Raw genomic sequence first — 13,746 nt, forward strand, 5'->3', positions numbered from 1 at the left:
CAAGCGTTACTGATGGAGCAGATACAGACCGGCACATGCTGTCATGTCACCTGTTAGGAGGTGTCTGCTCCCTGCAGGGACTTCTCATCTTTTGGGTGAGCTGTATGTAGAATCCTTTATAAAAGAAAGATTTGGTGGTGTTTCTGGAGTCTTGGGGCTGATCACACTTGCAAGTACTGCAACCCCCTATTAATACACAATATTTGGCCAACTAACTAAATAGACTACACAGGCTGTGACCCCAGACTTACAATTGTAGTTCTTTTATTGTTCACCAACCTCCTATTTGGTGCCTATATTGGTATGCTCTCATTTCACGTTGCCTTTTTCTTATTTAATCTGCTGGATTATTTTAACATTCCATTCAAGCACAATATAAAAGAAAACATTGATTGGTTTCATCTAACAGTAGCTACCTCTGTTTTATGGTGCGGAAACAGCTCTGGCAAACTGTTGTGGCAAGTCTGCTTCCAGTGCTTGAGGAGCTTGTTCTGTACGCAGAGCTCCTCCCGTTCCTTCTCCACCAGCCTCTGACCTTCCTTCAGTCTCTCCACATTCTGCTGGAAATCCTCAATCTGCTGACTCAGCTCTTCCCTTCTCTCCTCCAGCACATGCTCCTGACACTGGCACTCGCTCTCCCTCTGCTGGAGCATGCTATCCTTCTCCTCGTGTTCCCTCTCCTTTTGGTCGCACTCCCGGGCCCAGCGCTGCTGTTCCTGATGAAACTGGTGCTGGAGTTTGTGCAAATTGACCACCTCTCCGCGGTGCTTTTCTAGGTGGCGGTACTGTTCCTGTAGGAGGGTCCCGCGCAGAGCAAATCCCTTACTGCCCGGCTCATGATCCTGAAATAGCGCCTTATGAAGTTCTATATGGCTATCTTGCATGGTTACAGTAGCCTGGCAAATTAAAGAAGAATACATTTAGGGTATATAGCTGTAAGCACATAAAGAAAATAATCATAGTTAGGTCATATTAAACTAGCTGTTCATTTTAATTCAAAACATGTCTGGACTTGCACTGACACCTAGTGTAGCTGTGACTTTCCAATATATCATGTTCTTTCCTACCACAATTCTCCCAGGCTTCTATGTAAGTACGCACCTGTATACTGTACAGGAGACGAGTCAGGTTTTGTATTGTTTGTAAGACCTAAGGGAAAGGGGGATAAATATAAACATATCTGAATGCAGTCCAATCACATAAGCAGGTTTACTTATAGTATTCTCCTTTCAATTAAAGTAATCAAAGCTTTATATGTAAATAAAGATGTGACAGTAAACTGATGACAACCTCATAGGTGTAGGATGGTCACTATTTTGCTAAACTGTGTAAAAAAAATAAATAAAATAAAAGTTTTTCTATTGGAGAGAGCGAAGGAGAACAGCTCATGCACAAAACAGCTGCATCCTTACAGGTCATATATAACGATGCGCACAGGACCAGTACTATATTATAGCATAGGGGAAGACCTGCTCTCCACCATCTCCGAGCAGTTTCCAAATCAAAGTCCTCTAGGGCAATGGAAATGCCAATGCGCCCTGGCAAAGAATTCTCTCAATCCTGCTTCTTAGGCGGAAATCTTTTCCTGCATTTCCCCACTACAGGAGATGCACTGGTGCGCCTACTGCATACGTCTTATGGAATCCTTTCACCTTGTTCATCTTCTCAAAATGTTCCTGTGTAAAGCGCTGCTCCTCTGATAATGCTCCTCACACTTACACACCCAGAGGAGATCTGGGCACAGCGAGGTCCAAGGCTGCCTGTGTGAGGTGGTTTTGTGTTTTGTAAAGGACATCAACTGTGTGTAAGCAACAAGGGGCATTACATGACTATTTGCCTGTTTCCCTAAGCAGTCCAAATGGCCGTCTATAGGTAATACAATTTATAGGGCAGTAAAGGAAAAAAAAAAAGGATCATCCAGATGCTGCTGTGGAAACTCATTTATACATCTGAAATCACATACATCATATCAGGCTTCTCATGCTACACATACTTCAATAGATTGCCACTTTATAAATACAAATAATCAAATTCATTGTTGAGCTATTACCTCTGCTTGTTTATAGCCTGAGGACTGTGCAAATTCAACCTAGAAAGGTAAACAGTAGATACATATGTGAAACTGTACTAGCTGCAGACTAAATATATAAAGAGGTTACGTACAGTGTAGTAAAATGACTTCTTACATAGTTAACACAGAAAGGCACACTGTAGGTCAGTGTAACATCATTACATGTCATGCCCGGTAAGCTCTCCAGCATTATTACATGTCATGCCCGGGAAGCTCTCCAGCATTATTACATGTCATGCCCGGTAAGCTCTCCAGCATCATTACATGTCATGCCCGGTAAGCTCTCCAGCATTATTACATGTCATGCCCGGGAAGCTCTCCAGCATTATTACATGTCATGCCCGGTAAGCTCTCCAGCATCATTACATGTCATGCCCGGTAAGCTCTCCAGCATCATTACATGTCATGCCCGGTAAGCTCTCCAGCATCATTACATGTCATGCCCGGTAAGCTCTCCAGCATCATTACATGTCATGCCCGGGAAGCTCTCCAGCATCATTACATGTCATGCCCGGGAAGCTCTCCAGCATTATTACATGTCATGCCCGGTAAGCTCTCCAGCATCATTACATGTCATGCCCGGTAAGCTCTCCAGCATCATTACATGTCATGCCCGGTAAGCTCTCCAGCATCATTACATGTCATGCCCGGTAAGCTTTGCTTCTTTCCCCTCCTCCAGAGGAACATCACAATGGACTGTGTATGGTCTATATACGAGTATGCCGAACCATTCTGTGATCATATATGTTTCTGTATTCTGCAAGTGCTACTCAGAAGAGTAATAAAGGCCAAGTATATCACAATCTCTGCACTTCCATTCCTGTGATCCCCTATTAATGTCTAGTATCAAAACTGAACCTCCATGTTTCAAAACACAGAAAATACTACATCAAATACTGTATGAGAAACAGATGTAGTTGATTACATATAATTGCTACAGAAAACATTCAAGCAGCTGAAATATGGCAATGTCATACAATTTTGTAGAGTGGAACAATAAGTTAGTAATCCCGGTCCTTAAATCAGGACCGGCTCTGTTGCCTTTCTTGTCAGTAGTTACCTGCTGCCCTGTGCACTATGAACCACAAGCCATATCTTAATACAAACTGTATTGGCTTTGAAGGAAAAATAATAATTTGTTCCAGTAAGCCAGTGTGGATACTTAGCACCACCTAGTGGTCAAAAGGAGTATAATCAACAAGTGCTCAGAGCCACAAATGATAACACATCTTGTACAGCCATAGCCAAAAGTATTGAGAATGACACAAGTATTAGTTTTCACAAAGTTTGCTGCTTCAGTGTTTTTAGACCTTTTTGTCAGATGTTACTATGGTATACTGAAGTAAAATTACAAGCATATCATAAGTGTTAAAGGATTTTATTGACAATTACATTAAGTTTAAGCAGAGAGTCAATTTGCAGTGTTGACCCTTCTTTTTCAAGACCTTTGCAATTCTCCCTGGCATGCTGTCAATCAACTTCTGGGCCACATACTGACTGATGGTCGCCCATTCTTGCCTAATCAATGCTTGGAGTTTGTAATTTGTGGGGTTATGTTTGTCCACCCGCCTCTTGAGGATTGACCACAAATTCTCAATGGGATTAAGGTCTGGGGAGTTACCTGGCCATGGACCCAAAATGTAGATGTTTTGTTCCCCGAGCCACTTGGAGCACCTTGCCATAAGGCAAAAGTGATAACTATCATGCTGGAAAAGGCATTTTTTATCACCAAACTGTTCTTGGATTGTTCGGAGAAGTTGCTCTTGGAGGATGTTTTGGTACCACTCTTTATTCATGGCTGTGTTCTTAGGCAAAATTGTGAGTGAGCCCACTCCCTTGGCTGATGGTAGTGCTCACCTTTCCTTCTCCAGACAAGCGTTTTTCCAGATGCCCCAAACAATCTGAAAGGGGATTCATCAGAGAAAATAACTTTACCCCAGTCCTCAGCAGTCCAATCCCTGTGACTTTTGCAGAATATGTTGTTTTTCCTGGAGAGGTGGCTTCTTTGATGCCCTTCTTGACACCAGGCCATCTTCCAAAAGTTTTCGCCTCACTGTGCGTGAAGATGCACTCACACCTGCCTGCTGCCATTCCTGAGCAAGCTCTGCACTGGTGGTGCCCTGGATCCAGCAGCTGAAATCAACTTTAGGAGACGGTCCTGGTGCTTGCTGGACGATCTTGGGCGCCCTGAAGCCTTCTTCACAACTATTGAACCTCTCTCCTTGAAGTTCTTGATGATCCGAAAAATGGTTGATTTAGGTGCAATCTTACTAGCAGCAATATCCTTTCCTGTAAAGCTCTTTTTGTGCAAAGCAATGATGACTGCACGTGTTTCCTTGTAGGTAACCATGGTTAATGGAGGAAGAACAATGATTTCAAGCTCCACCCTCCTTTTAAAGCTTCCAGTCTGTTATTCTAACTCAATCAGCATGACAGAGTGATCTCCAGCTTGTCTTCGTCAACACTCTCACCTGTGTTAACGAGAGAATCATTGACATGATGTCAGCTGGTCCTTTAGTGGCAGAGCTGAAATGCAGTCAGAATGTTGTTTTTGGGATTAAGGGCCTGATTCAGACCCACTCGCGAGCGGCTGTCCGCTCGCAAGTGGGTCGATGTTATGGACTGAGCATGCGCACGACGGAGGGAGCTCCGTCGTGCGCATGCGCCAGACGCGACGAGCGAAGGAAAGTCCTTCGCTCGTTGTGTCCGATCAAAGGGGGCGTGCTGTCAATGTTGATTGACAGCACGCCCCCTTTGGTGGGCATGCCTCCCTGACGGGGGCGTTCCCACGGGAACGCCTCCCGTCAAAAGCCGGCCCACTGACATCACTAGTGATAGAGCCAAAATCACTCCGGAGCTTGCGGTTGAAAACCTCAACCGCAGGCTCCGGCTCGCAAATTCGATGGTCGCGATGGTCTCGACCATCGCGACCATCACACTGCACGCTCGTATAGCCTGTGGGTGGTGACCCACAGCTATACGAGCGTCCAGGAGGACGCTCCATGAAAATGGAGCCCGGCCCTCATTCAGAGCGTGCGCTCTGCTCAGAGCGTACGGCTCTGAATGAGGGCCTAAGTTCATTGTCATGACAAAGAGGGACTTTGCAATTAATTGCAATTCATCTGATCACTCTTCATGACATTCTGGAGTATATGCAAATTGCCATCATAAAAACTGAAGCAGCAGACTTTGTGAAATTCAATACTTGTGTCATTCTCAAAACTTTTGGCCATGGCTGCATGTTCAAGCAGTTACAACTAACATTTCATGCAGGAAAACTACCTCTATTCATTTTTAACGGTGTAAATGTAGATCATCACTAGTGCTTTGTTTTGTAGCGTTTCATTTGGATTTGTTTTTGGGGGTTGCAGGCTCCCATTACAGCTGCTGAGATACCTGGATACTCAGAGCCTTAGGCTCTTTATTAGCAATAATATTGGCCGGTAAATTGGGTTAACTTCAAGATATTGTTTTATGTAAAACAAATGCCTTGTATTTTATCTGCTCATCAATTAATTTAAGCTACCATATAGAAATACCCAGCCCATTATCTATACAATTACCACCAATCCCTTCCCCAACCACCTTAATACCTTATTGGCTAGCATATGCTGTCATAAATGGTAAATCATGTCTGGTAAATTGTCTTTAATAAAGATAAATACATGTAAACATCTACTGAGGTGCACTACAGCTTGTATGATATGTACAAACTAAGATATGTAATGTAGCAACCGGTTACCTTTTCTTCAGGGAAAGACATGTCCACATAACTCTCTGCTGGGGAAGTACTGAGATCTACATTACACAGATCCCCCTCACTTACTTCAGGAGATATGGCTGAGAAAGACCAAACATACATATTCATAGGAGTGAAATATAAAACAGCACACTTCAATATGTGGTTCACGATTAATGCACAAAAACGTTTAGATACAATACACAAAAGTGATGTCTATAAATTAGAAATTAAGGAGTATTATAATAAATAAATAACACAAGTTTTGATGCCATAACTTATAGCGGGATGTAGTTTAAATCCAATCTGTCAGGATGCCGGCGCTCACAATGCCGGCACCAGAATCCCGTCACCAGTTAGAATTCCAGCACCGGCATCCCAACGGTAAATAGTGGCGTTAGGGGGAGGGTTAGGCACCAGGGAGGGGAGGGATAGGATTATGCACTGGGGTGGGGGGTTAGGCATTAGCTGCGGGGGCGGGGAGGGTTAGGCTGCAGGGGGAGGAAGGGTTAGGTTAGGATACTTACCTAACCCTGTTGGGATGCCGAGGTCAGGATTCTGAACGCCGGGATCCCGAGCTCTGGCATCCTGTACCCAACCCCTTATAGCTGATTAACTCAGCCTTAATTTCCTACTGAATATTGATATGAGACCGCGAGGAAAAGTGCACCCATGAGGCATAACACACAAGGGATAGAGGACCTAACTGAATAGACCTGAGCTGACAATTAGCCTCGGGGTTAATTGGATATTCCCCTAATTGTTACTGACACGTAAAGTTTGTGACTGAGCAAACTCTCCACCTCTTCCCGTACAATCCATACATAGAAGCGGACAGGAGCTGGTCAGTGGATGGAACGGAGACATCACTAAGGAGTAGGAACAATGGCCCTCATTCAGAGCCGTACGCTCTGAGCAGAGCGCACGCTCTGAATGAGGGCCGCCCTCCATAATTATGGAGCGTCCTCCTGGACGCTCGTATAGCTGTGGGTCACCACCCACAGCCTATACGAGCGTGCAGTTTGATGGCCGCGATGGTCTCCATCGCCACTGCGAGCCGGAGCCTGCGGTTGAGTTTTTCAACCGCAAGGCCCGGAGTGATTTTGGCTCTATCAGAGCCAAAATCACTCCCACTGACATCACTAGTGTTGTCAGTGGGCCGGCATCTGACGGTAGGCGTTCCCAATCAACATCGACAGCACGCCCCCTTTGATCAGACACAACGAGCGAAGGAAAGTCCTTCGCTCGTCGCGTCTGGCGCATGCGCGCGACGGAGCTCCCGCCGTCGTGCGCATGCGCAGTGCACAACATCGACCCACTTGCGAGCGGACAGCCGCTTGCGAGTGGGTCTGAATCAGGCCCAATGTTCAAAAATATTATGTAAATATGTAAACACATCAGCCGCATCCACAGGAGGATTTTTTTACTTTGTGTTTAAAGTTGTGAATATGATCTCACAGCTGTTGTTGGCAGAGTGCAGTGGAACGCAGCTACTTACAGTCGCAGTCCAGCTCATCAGCCTCTTCAAACGGATTGGTGCTGGAACAGCCCTTAGATCTGCTGGATGGCTCACAGTCCTCTGATAACCATGATGAAGACTCCATTTGCGATGTTAAGGCAGCGTACAGGTTTTCAGCTTTTCAAAATTAAAAATGGTAAAACATTCATTTATGTAAATAATATAAATATATAAAAGTATTTTTGGCCTAATCGAGGATTACAAGTTTAACAACAATGTGCTTGAAAAGACCAACCTTCTCTCAGGGCAGCCGCCAGCAATGATGCAGCCTGCGGGATCTCTCCAGAGTCCGCCTTAATGAGAAGCTGGGGTTCTGGGTGCGTATCTTTCCCCCCACACAGAGCCGCAAGTTCTGCAAAGTTCTGTAACTTTTCTTCCAAACAGCTACAAATCTGCTGGTCATTGTAGCTCAAAACTTCTACAACAGATTAGGAACAGGTTCCCGTCATGAACACTTAATGATATTGTCTTCTGCAGTTTGAAACATTACTTCTAGGTGTTATCTATAGCTCCTAATTACACCAATACTGTAAACAGAAGCCTTCAGCCAGTGTTTTCCTCTCCCTCTGCACTTACAAGCTGATCTTGGGTCCAAAGAAAAACTAGGTCAACAAAGCTGGCACTGGGATCTAACTGGAGGCTCTACCACATACGCATATTTATAAAGGGTGCAGGACGGCTTCTGGTTCTGGGGGGTCCCCGCACCGCACCCCATGCACCTAGAGTATACTTACCCTTTGCTGGTAAGCGGATCCCTCCTCCTCTGCGCACCATTTTCAGTGACGTCTTCAGGAAGATGGCGCCGCACAGTGAAAGCAAATACTCTGGCAATTTCTAAGGGAAATGGCTCTGCCGAGTAGGAGAGACCCATTTGCTGGCACAAGGTAAGATGCACGGCTGGGGGCGCAGCTCAGAAGGGGGGCCCACTGCATAAGCGGCCCCTCAAGCGTTAATATGACCCTGTTCCAGCAGATGTCCCAGTGACATAGTGACATAGACATAGTGTCCCAGTGTTTTCTGGGTTTTACCGCATTTTCCATATGAGTGACCGTCTGGGCTCTGACGCAGAGGATAACGCCAGCTTTTTGCTGGCATTACCCTATAGAAGCCTATGGTCTTCCACCGCACAGCACTGGTATGAGGGATCCGATCAAATCCGTCCCAGCATGCCCTGCGGCCGCCGTGTCACTCTGCGCATGCGTAGATGGACTCCCAGGTCATAAACCTGGGGCGCAGTGCTGAACACAAAGGACAGCTCTTATCGGAAGTGCTGTCCCTTGCGGAACTGATCACATATGCAATCAGCGCTGCACCCTCCACCTCCGGGTTTATGACCCGGGAGTCCATCTGCGCATGCACAGAGTGTCGCTGCGGCCGCGGGGCATGTTGGGAGGGATCTGATCGGATCCCTCATACCAGCGCGATTCGGTAGAAGCCCATAGGCTTCTATAGGGTAATGCCAGCAAAAGCTGCCCTTACCACCCGCTTCAGAGCCCCGTCGGGTCCACCCAATGGTACATATGCGGTAAAACCCCGAAAACAGGGTTTTTATCCTATTTTCCATTTAGTACATCCTGCCCTAAATATACAGTGACATAGTACAGCGAGAAAAGTTACTGGAGCATAATCTAATCAATCTACTTGCTGAATACTTTTCATTACAGTGAAGAATAAAAAAAAATAAAAAAAATAGCTGTGTTATTTGCATATCTAGCAATATTTCAAATGTCCAAAGCAGGAAACATCAGTTATCAGAAGTTGCTGGTATGTTTTCTTTGCAACACAAAGCTGCAGAGCATTGCGGGTCTACAAACTATCAAAGGAAAAGAGAATGGCTACTAGAAACCACTAAAACATGAGACATCACAGTGGTGTGTAATGGTTTTTGTATAAGCTGGGCGCCCAAATGTTGTGTCTCGTCACTGAGAGACCCGAAAAGAGACTGGTCCCATTAGAGTGACAATCAGAGGCACCTAGATTTGGGTCACAATTGGGCTGATGTAGCCAAATATTTCCAAGAGGGAAACAGGGATTTGGATCAGGTGGGACAGAGGTGTGCACGCGGCGTGTCCTGCTCACTCAGTGATAACCAGCATTACCGCTCATCTTTACACACCTTGATATTTTTGGGCTTTCGCTACTTGTGCTTCAGCAACCCGCTTATCTTCATCAGATTCACAGGTCTTTCCTTCTTCCTCTTCTGGACAACTTCAAGTTTAAGAAGACATGTAAGCCAACTATAACAGTACGAAAACTACATACAGTCCCTAATGCCCCCACTCTATTACAGTGTATAATGTGACGTTACGCTGAGGTGTATGAATACAAAACCAATGTAACAGACTGGAAAAGGCAACTCCACCCCCTCCCGATACAGATTTAATGCAAAAACACCAAAGAGAAGTGTCTATATGAAAATAATGGCATAAAGGTTGTAATCCATTTGTTATACAGTCATATCAGAATAAGAATACAAGTAACTAGGTGGCTTCCTCACATCAGTGACACCTGTCCCAGCACCTGCCTATGTCATGCTTGGAAAACCCAGCGAGGGAAGCCCCTGCTTACAGGATCATGAGGCATGAGGTTATTACCTCTGTACAGCATCCTGTATCCGCCTCATCCAAGAGTTACGTTCTTCTTTGGAACTAGTGTGAATCTCATACATTTCGGGGCCAGCAGAAGATGCACTTATTAAAAACATCCCACGTTCCTCATTGGCCACTTCCCGCACTATCAGTTTTTGGAGAGGAATGACCGGCGGTTTCTGATCCTTTGTTAAAAATAAACAAGTGTTACAAAAACAGAACAATTGCCATACTTTAGAATATTCACTTTTGATTTATTTTCTATTCATCTCTCAGATTATAGAGAAATTAACATTGCTAGAACGAACAGACTTGGGAACAGTAAGCGTAGCAGTTGTACTTCTAGTATCACTGAACTTTAGTAAAAGATGCTTACCAATAACTGTAAAGCTAGGTACACCGACGCGACTGACGATCCGAGGGCCGACATATCGGGCGGACCTTACACACGGGGCGATCCAGTGCACGACCGCCCGATATGCGCCCCCCCCAAAAAATATCGCTGTATGGGCATACACACGGAACGATAATGCTGAATTATCGTTCCCATCCGTCGGATCATGTGCAATATAGTTCCGTTTGTAGGGGTCTTTACTGTGCACATTAATTATGTTGAAGGGCATAGCACAGCCTTCCATCCGTCAGTCTTCTGTTTCCTTCCTGTATTTTGGTATTATGTTTTCCCATCCCTACAATAATCATATCAACCAACATTGGGGAGTTTGTAATCAGCATGTGGAGCAAAAAACACAGTCAATATTTAGGTAATATCTCGCACCCCTGCAAATCGGTTCTGTCCCACTGAGAGTAGGATGGCTAGTAGGTATGACCTAACTAAACTTCACTTGTAATAGGTCATAGTGTGCTCTCAAAGAGTCACAAATTATAAATGTAATGAATAAAATAAGCACAAGAATATCACCAGTCATATATGCAATAGCCTGTAACTGGATTGGTGTACTAGACAATGCCAAGCAATCATGAGTGCAATACAACACCACAGTGCACAAACAATGTAATGTGAGAAGTCTTTAAATTTACACATTAAAATCACATCCTGGTGAAAAATTAGGTAGGCAACTTTGGCTCCAATATCATTAAAAACAAGGGAACCCCTACATTGAACTCTGCGTCCATTTATACATCGTAAAATAACATCACATACTGTACTGTACTTAATAATGAAACTCTGCTTAATAAGACCGAATGACCTCTCTCCGCCAAGCGATCACAGAATTTGGTTTGTATGTAGAATAGATTGAAAAGAGGTGGTTACAGGTACTTGAGTAAGCAGAGTGAGATTATTATACCAATACTAGGGAATTCCTCTCACAGTCACTAACTGCGTGATATGGAACATCTGAAATGTAACCTTAGGAGGCAATTCAAAAAGATACCCCTAAAGTGGCTACGGACAGTATTCACAAGCACCACAATTCATGCAACTCGGAGGTGTATTAATAGTAGATATGAGTGGTTCGATTTTGCTGAAAACGGAACACACCTAAACTTTGGAGTTTCGAGGAGAACATAGTCCCGGGACAAGGCCTACCCGTATGTTTTATCTCGGATCTAAAAAAACGGATCTCGGGTTTTGGATTTGATGTAAAGCGGTCCAAATTACATGATTTTAATAGCTTTTATCACTTTTAAAGAAATCCAAAACCAATGTCTCATGCAGGATGATTAATTCAGCATAGCACACTTAGGGCCGTATTCAGTTAGGTGTGAAAAAGCCCGTTTCTGCGGAAACGTATCGCCAGTGACGTCATTTCGCCAGGCAAAAACTTATCCCCATATTCAATTCCAAAGAATTTTTGCCGGTGCGGAAAGTCAATGTATTGGAATAGGGGGAAAAGATTCGCCTATGAAAGCTTTCAAAAAAAATAAAAAAGTGCAGAATTGGGGTTTTGGGGCAGAAACCCCCCCCTTCCCCTTGGGGCAGACCCCCAAAAAAAGTAAAAAAAAAAAACTTAACACCCAAAAAATTAATTTGAAAAAGGGGGCGAAAAAGTACAAAGTAGGGGGACAAACTTAAAAACTAGCGAAATAGACTCAAGGGGGTGTCCCAAGTATGCCCCAGGTATTTTAAGTTTGCAGGTGCTTGTGGCAGGTGGATTTTTAGCGAATTTTAAAACTTCACATTCGCAACTTCAAAATATGCTAGCAACCATTTTCATGTACCCCAAATTTGCTGGGACTAGTTATTTTGATGAAAATATATTGCTTAATGCCATTCTTCACCACTTATGCAAAAACGCTAATAGCAAGCTTTTGGAGAAAAAAAAACAGAATAGCTTTAGTAGGGGTACTAGAACACCCCTACAGTGATCCCCTATGTTAGTGCAGCTTTCGGGGGGTACAGAGTGTTTTCCCCATTTTTGACAATACTTTTCGCCAGGTCTGAATTCGCCGGGTTCCATTTTAGCTGATTTCTAATTGCATACGGGGATAAGTGGGGACGAGCGCTATACTTTCCACATGGAAAACCAGCAATGACGGCGAAAAGTCCGGCATGCGAAAAGTACGGGACATTTCGCATTTAACTGAATATACCCCTTAGAGGAAGATTTATCAAATCAAATAAAGAGGACAAGTGAAGAAGTTGCCCAAATCAGCCAATCAGCTTGCATTTATCAAGTGCACGCTATAGTAGCTGACTGGTTGCTATGGGCAACTTCACCAGTCTTCTTTAGAAGGTATAAAACATATCCCCCCTTAATCCCATCCGATACCATTCACAGCACAGTCAGCTGTAAACACAACCACCCTGTTATTTGCGCTACATACACATCAAATTATAGCCCAACAGTATGAAAAAAGCCCTGTGCTCACTGCAAAGACGCCCCTTAAGACCTGCTGAATTTTTTTCTTTTACATTTAAGTCTTTCCCATTATTACTCAGCTTTGAACCATGCAAAGCTTTTTGAAGAGTTATCCAGGACTCAATTGAAATGAAATTTGCAAATAATTTGTAAAGAATCACAGAAAATACATGTATCTGGCATGGTTTCTGGTAAATGCTATACATGTACAATTAGTAAACTCTGGAACAAAATAAAGATTATTAAATGAGAGGATTATAATATTTAGAAACTCCCCTCTACATCTTTACTCTATGCCTGAATCCAATGCTAACCCCAGGGGCTGATTCTGAGTTGGAAGCAAACCAAAAAGGAGCAAGTAACTTTGTACCTCATCATACCCCACTGCTTTGTACCTTGTCATACCCCAGAGCAAGTAACTTTGTACCTTGTCATACCCCACTGCTTTGTACCTTGTCATACCCCAGAGCAAGTAACTTTGTACCTTATCATACCCCACTGCTTTGTACCTTGTCATACCCCAGAGCAAGTAACTTTGTACCTTATCATACCCCAGAGCAAGTAACTTTGTACCTTGTCATACCCCACTGCGGGTGGTGGAGAATAACAGGTTTAGAGAGATTTAGATTGGAGTTTCGGGGACACTCCAATCTAAATTGCTGTGTATAAATAAAGCTGTCCAACATTTGTGGGCTACATGTAAAAGCAGCCAGTAATTAGCCCGCATGTAAAGAAAATAAATGTATTTTGCCCCCTTGCGTTGTAACATGGTTTTTTCCAGATACAAAGTTACTCGCTTTTTTAGATTTCCTCCAAACTCTGAATCAGAGTAATAAAAAAAGCGGCATATAGCTCATCTTACAGCCTGGTTGATGCTACAATAAAACCAACATACGTCCCTGCTTTACACCTGGTTATGTGCCTTCACAGTGTTAGTAGTAAATGAGAAACGTACAATACACAATATAGAACTTTGGGCCTGATTCAGAGCCGGACGCTGGGCG

At 44.0% G+C, this 13,746-nt stretch overlaps 1 protein-coding gene across 3 annotated transcripts in view; it reads right to left on the bottom strand.

Moving 5' to 3' along the window:
- ARHGEF28 (Rho guanine nucleotide exchange factor 28) overlaps positions 1-13,746 on the bottom strand; it is a 287,796-nt gene that overhangs the window by 15,306 nt on the left and 258,744 nt on the right. For all 3 annotated transcript variants that reach the window (XM_088443751.1, XM_088443750.1, XM_088443752.1), the window contains 8 exons: positions 9,924-10,102; positions 9,446-9,537; positions 7,565-7,747; positions 7,309-7,446; positions 5,814-5,911; positions 2,051-2,089; positions 1,102-1,149; positions 417-896 (listed from right to left, as the gene is read on the bottom strand). In XM_088443751.1, the coding sequence (XP_088299877.1) occupies positions 417-896; positions 1,102-1,149; positions 2,051-2,089; positions 5,814-5,911; positions 7,309-7,446; positions 7,565-7,747; positions 9,446-9,537; positions 9,924-10,102 (1,257 nt within the window). The remainder of the gene's footprint in view (positions 1-416; positions 897-1,101; positions 1,150-2,050; positions 2,090-5,813; positions 5,912-7,308; positions 7,447-7,564; positions 7,748-9,445; positions 9,538-9,923; positions 10,103-13,746) is intronic.

This window comes from Taudactylus pleione, unplaced genomic scaffold, assembly GCF_031769625.1.
Source record: "Taudactylus pleione unplaced genomic scaffold, aTauple2 ptg000333l, whole genome shotgun sequence".
Lineage (NCBI taxonomy): Eukaryota > Metazoa > Chordata > Amphibia > Anura > Myobatrachidae > Taudactylus > Taudactylus pleione.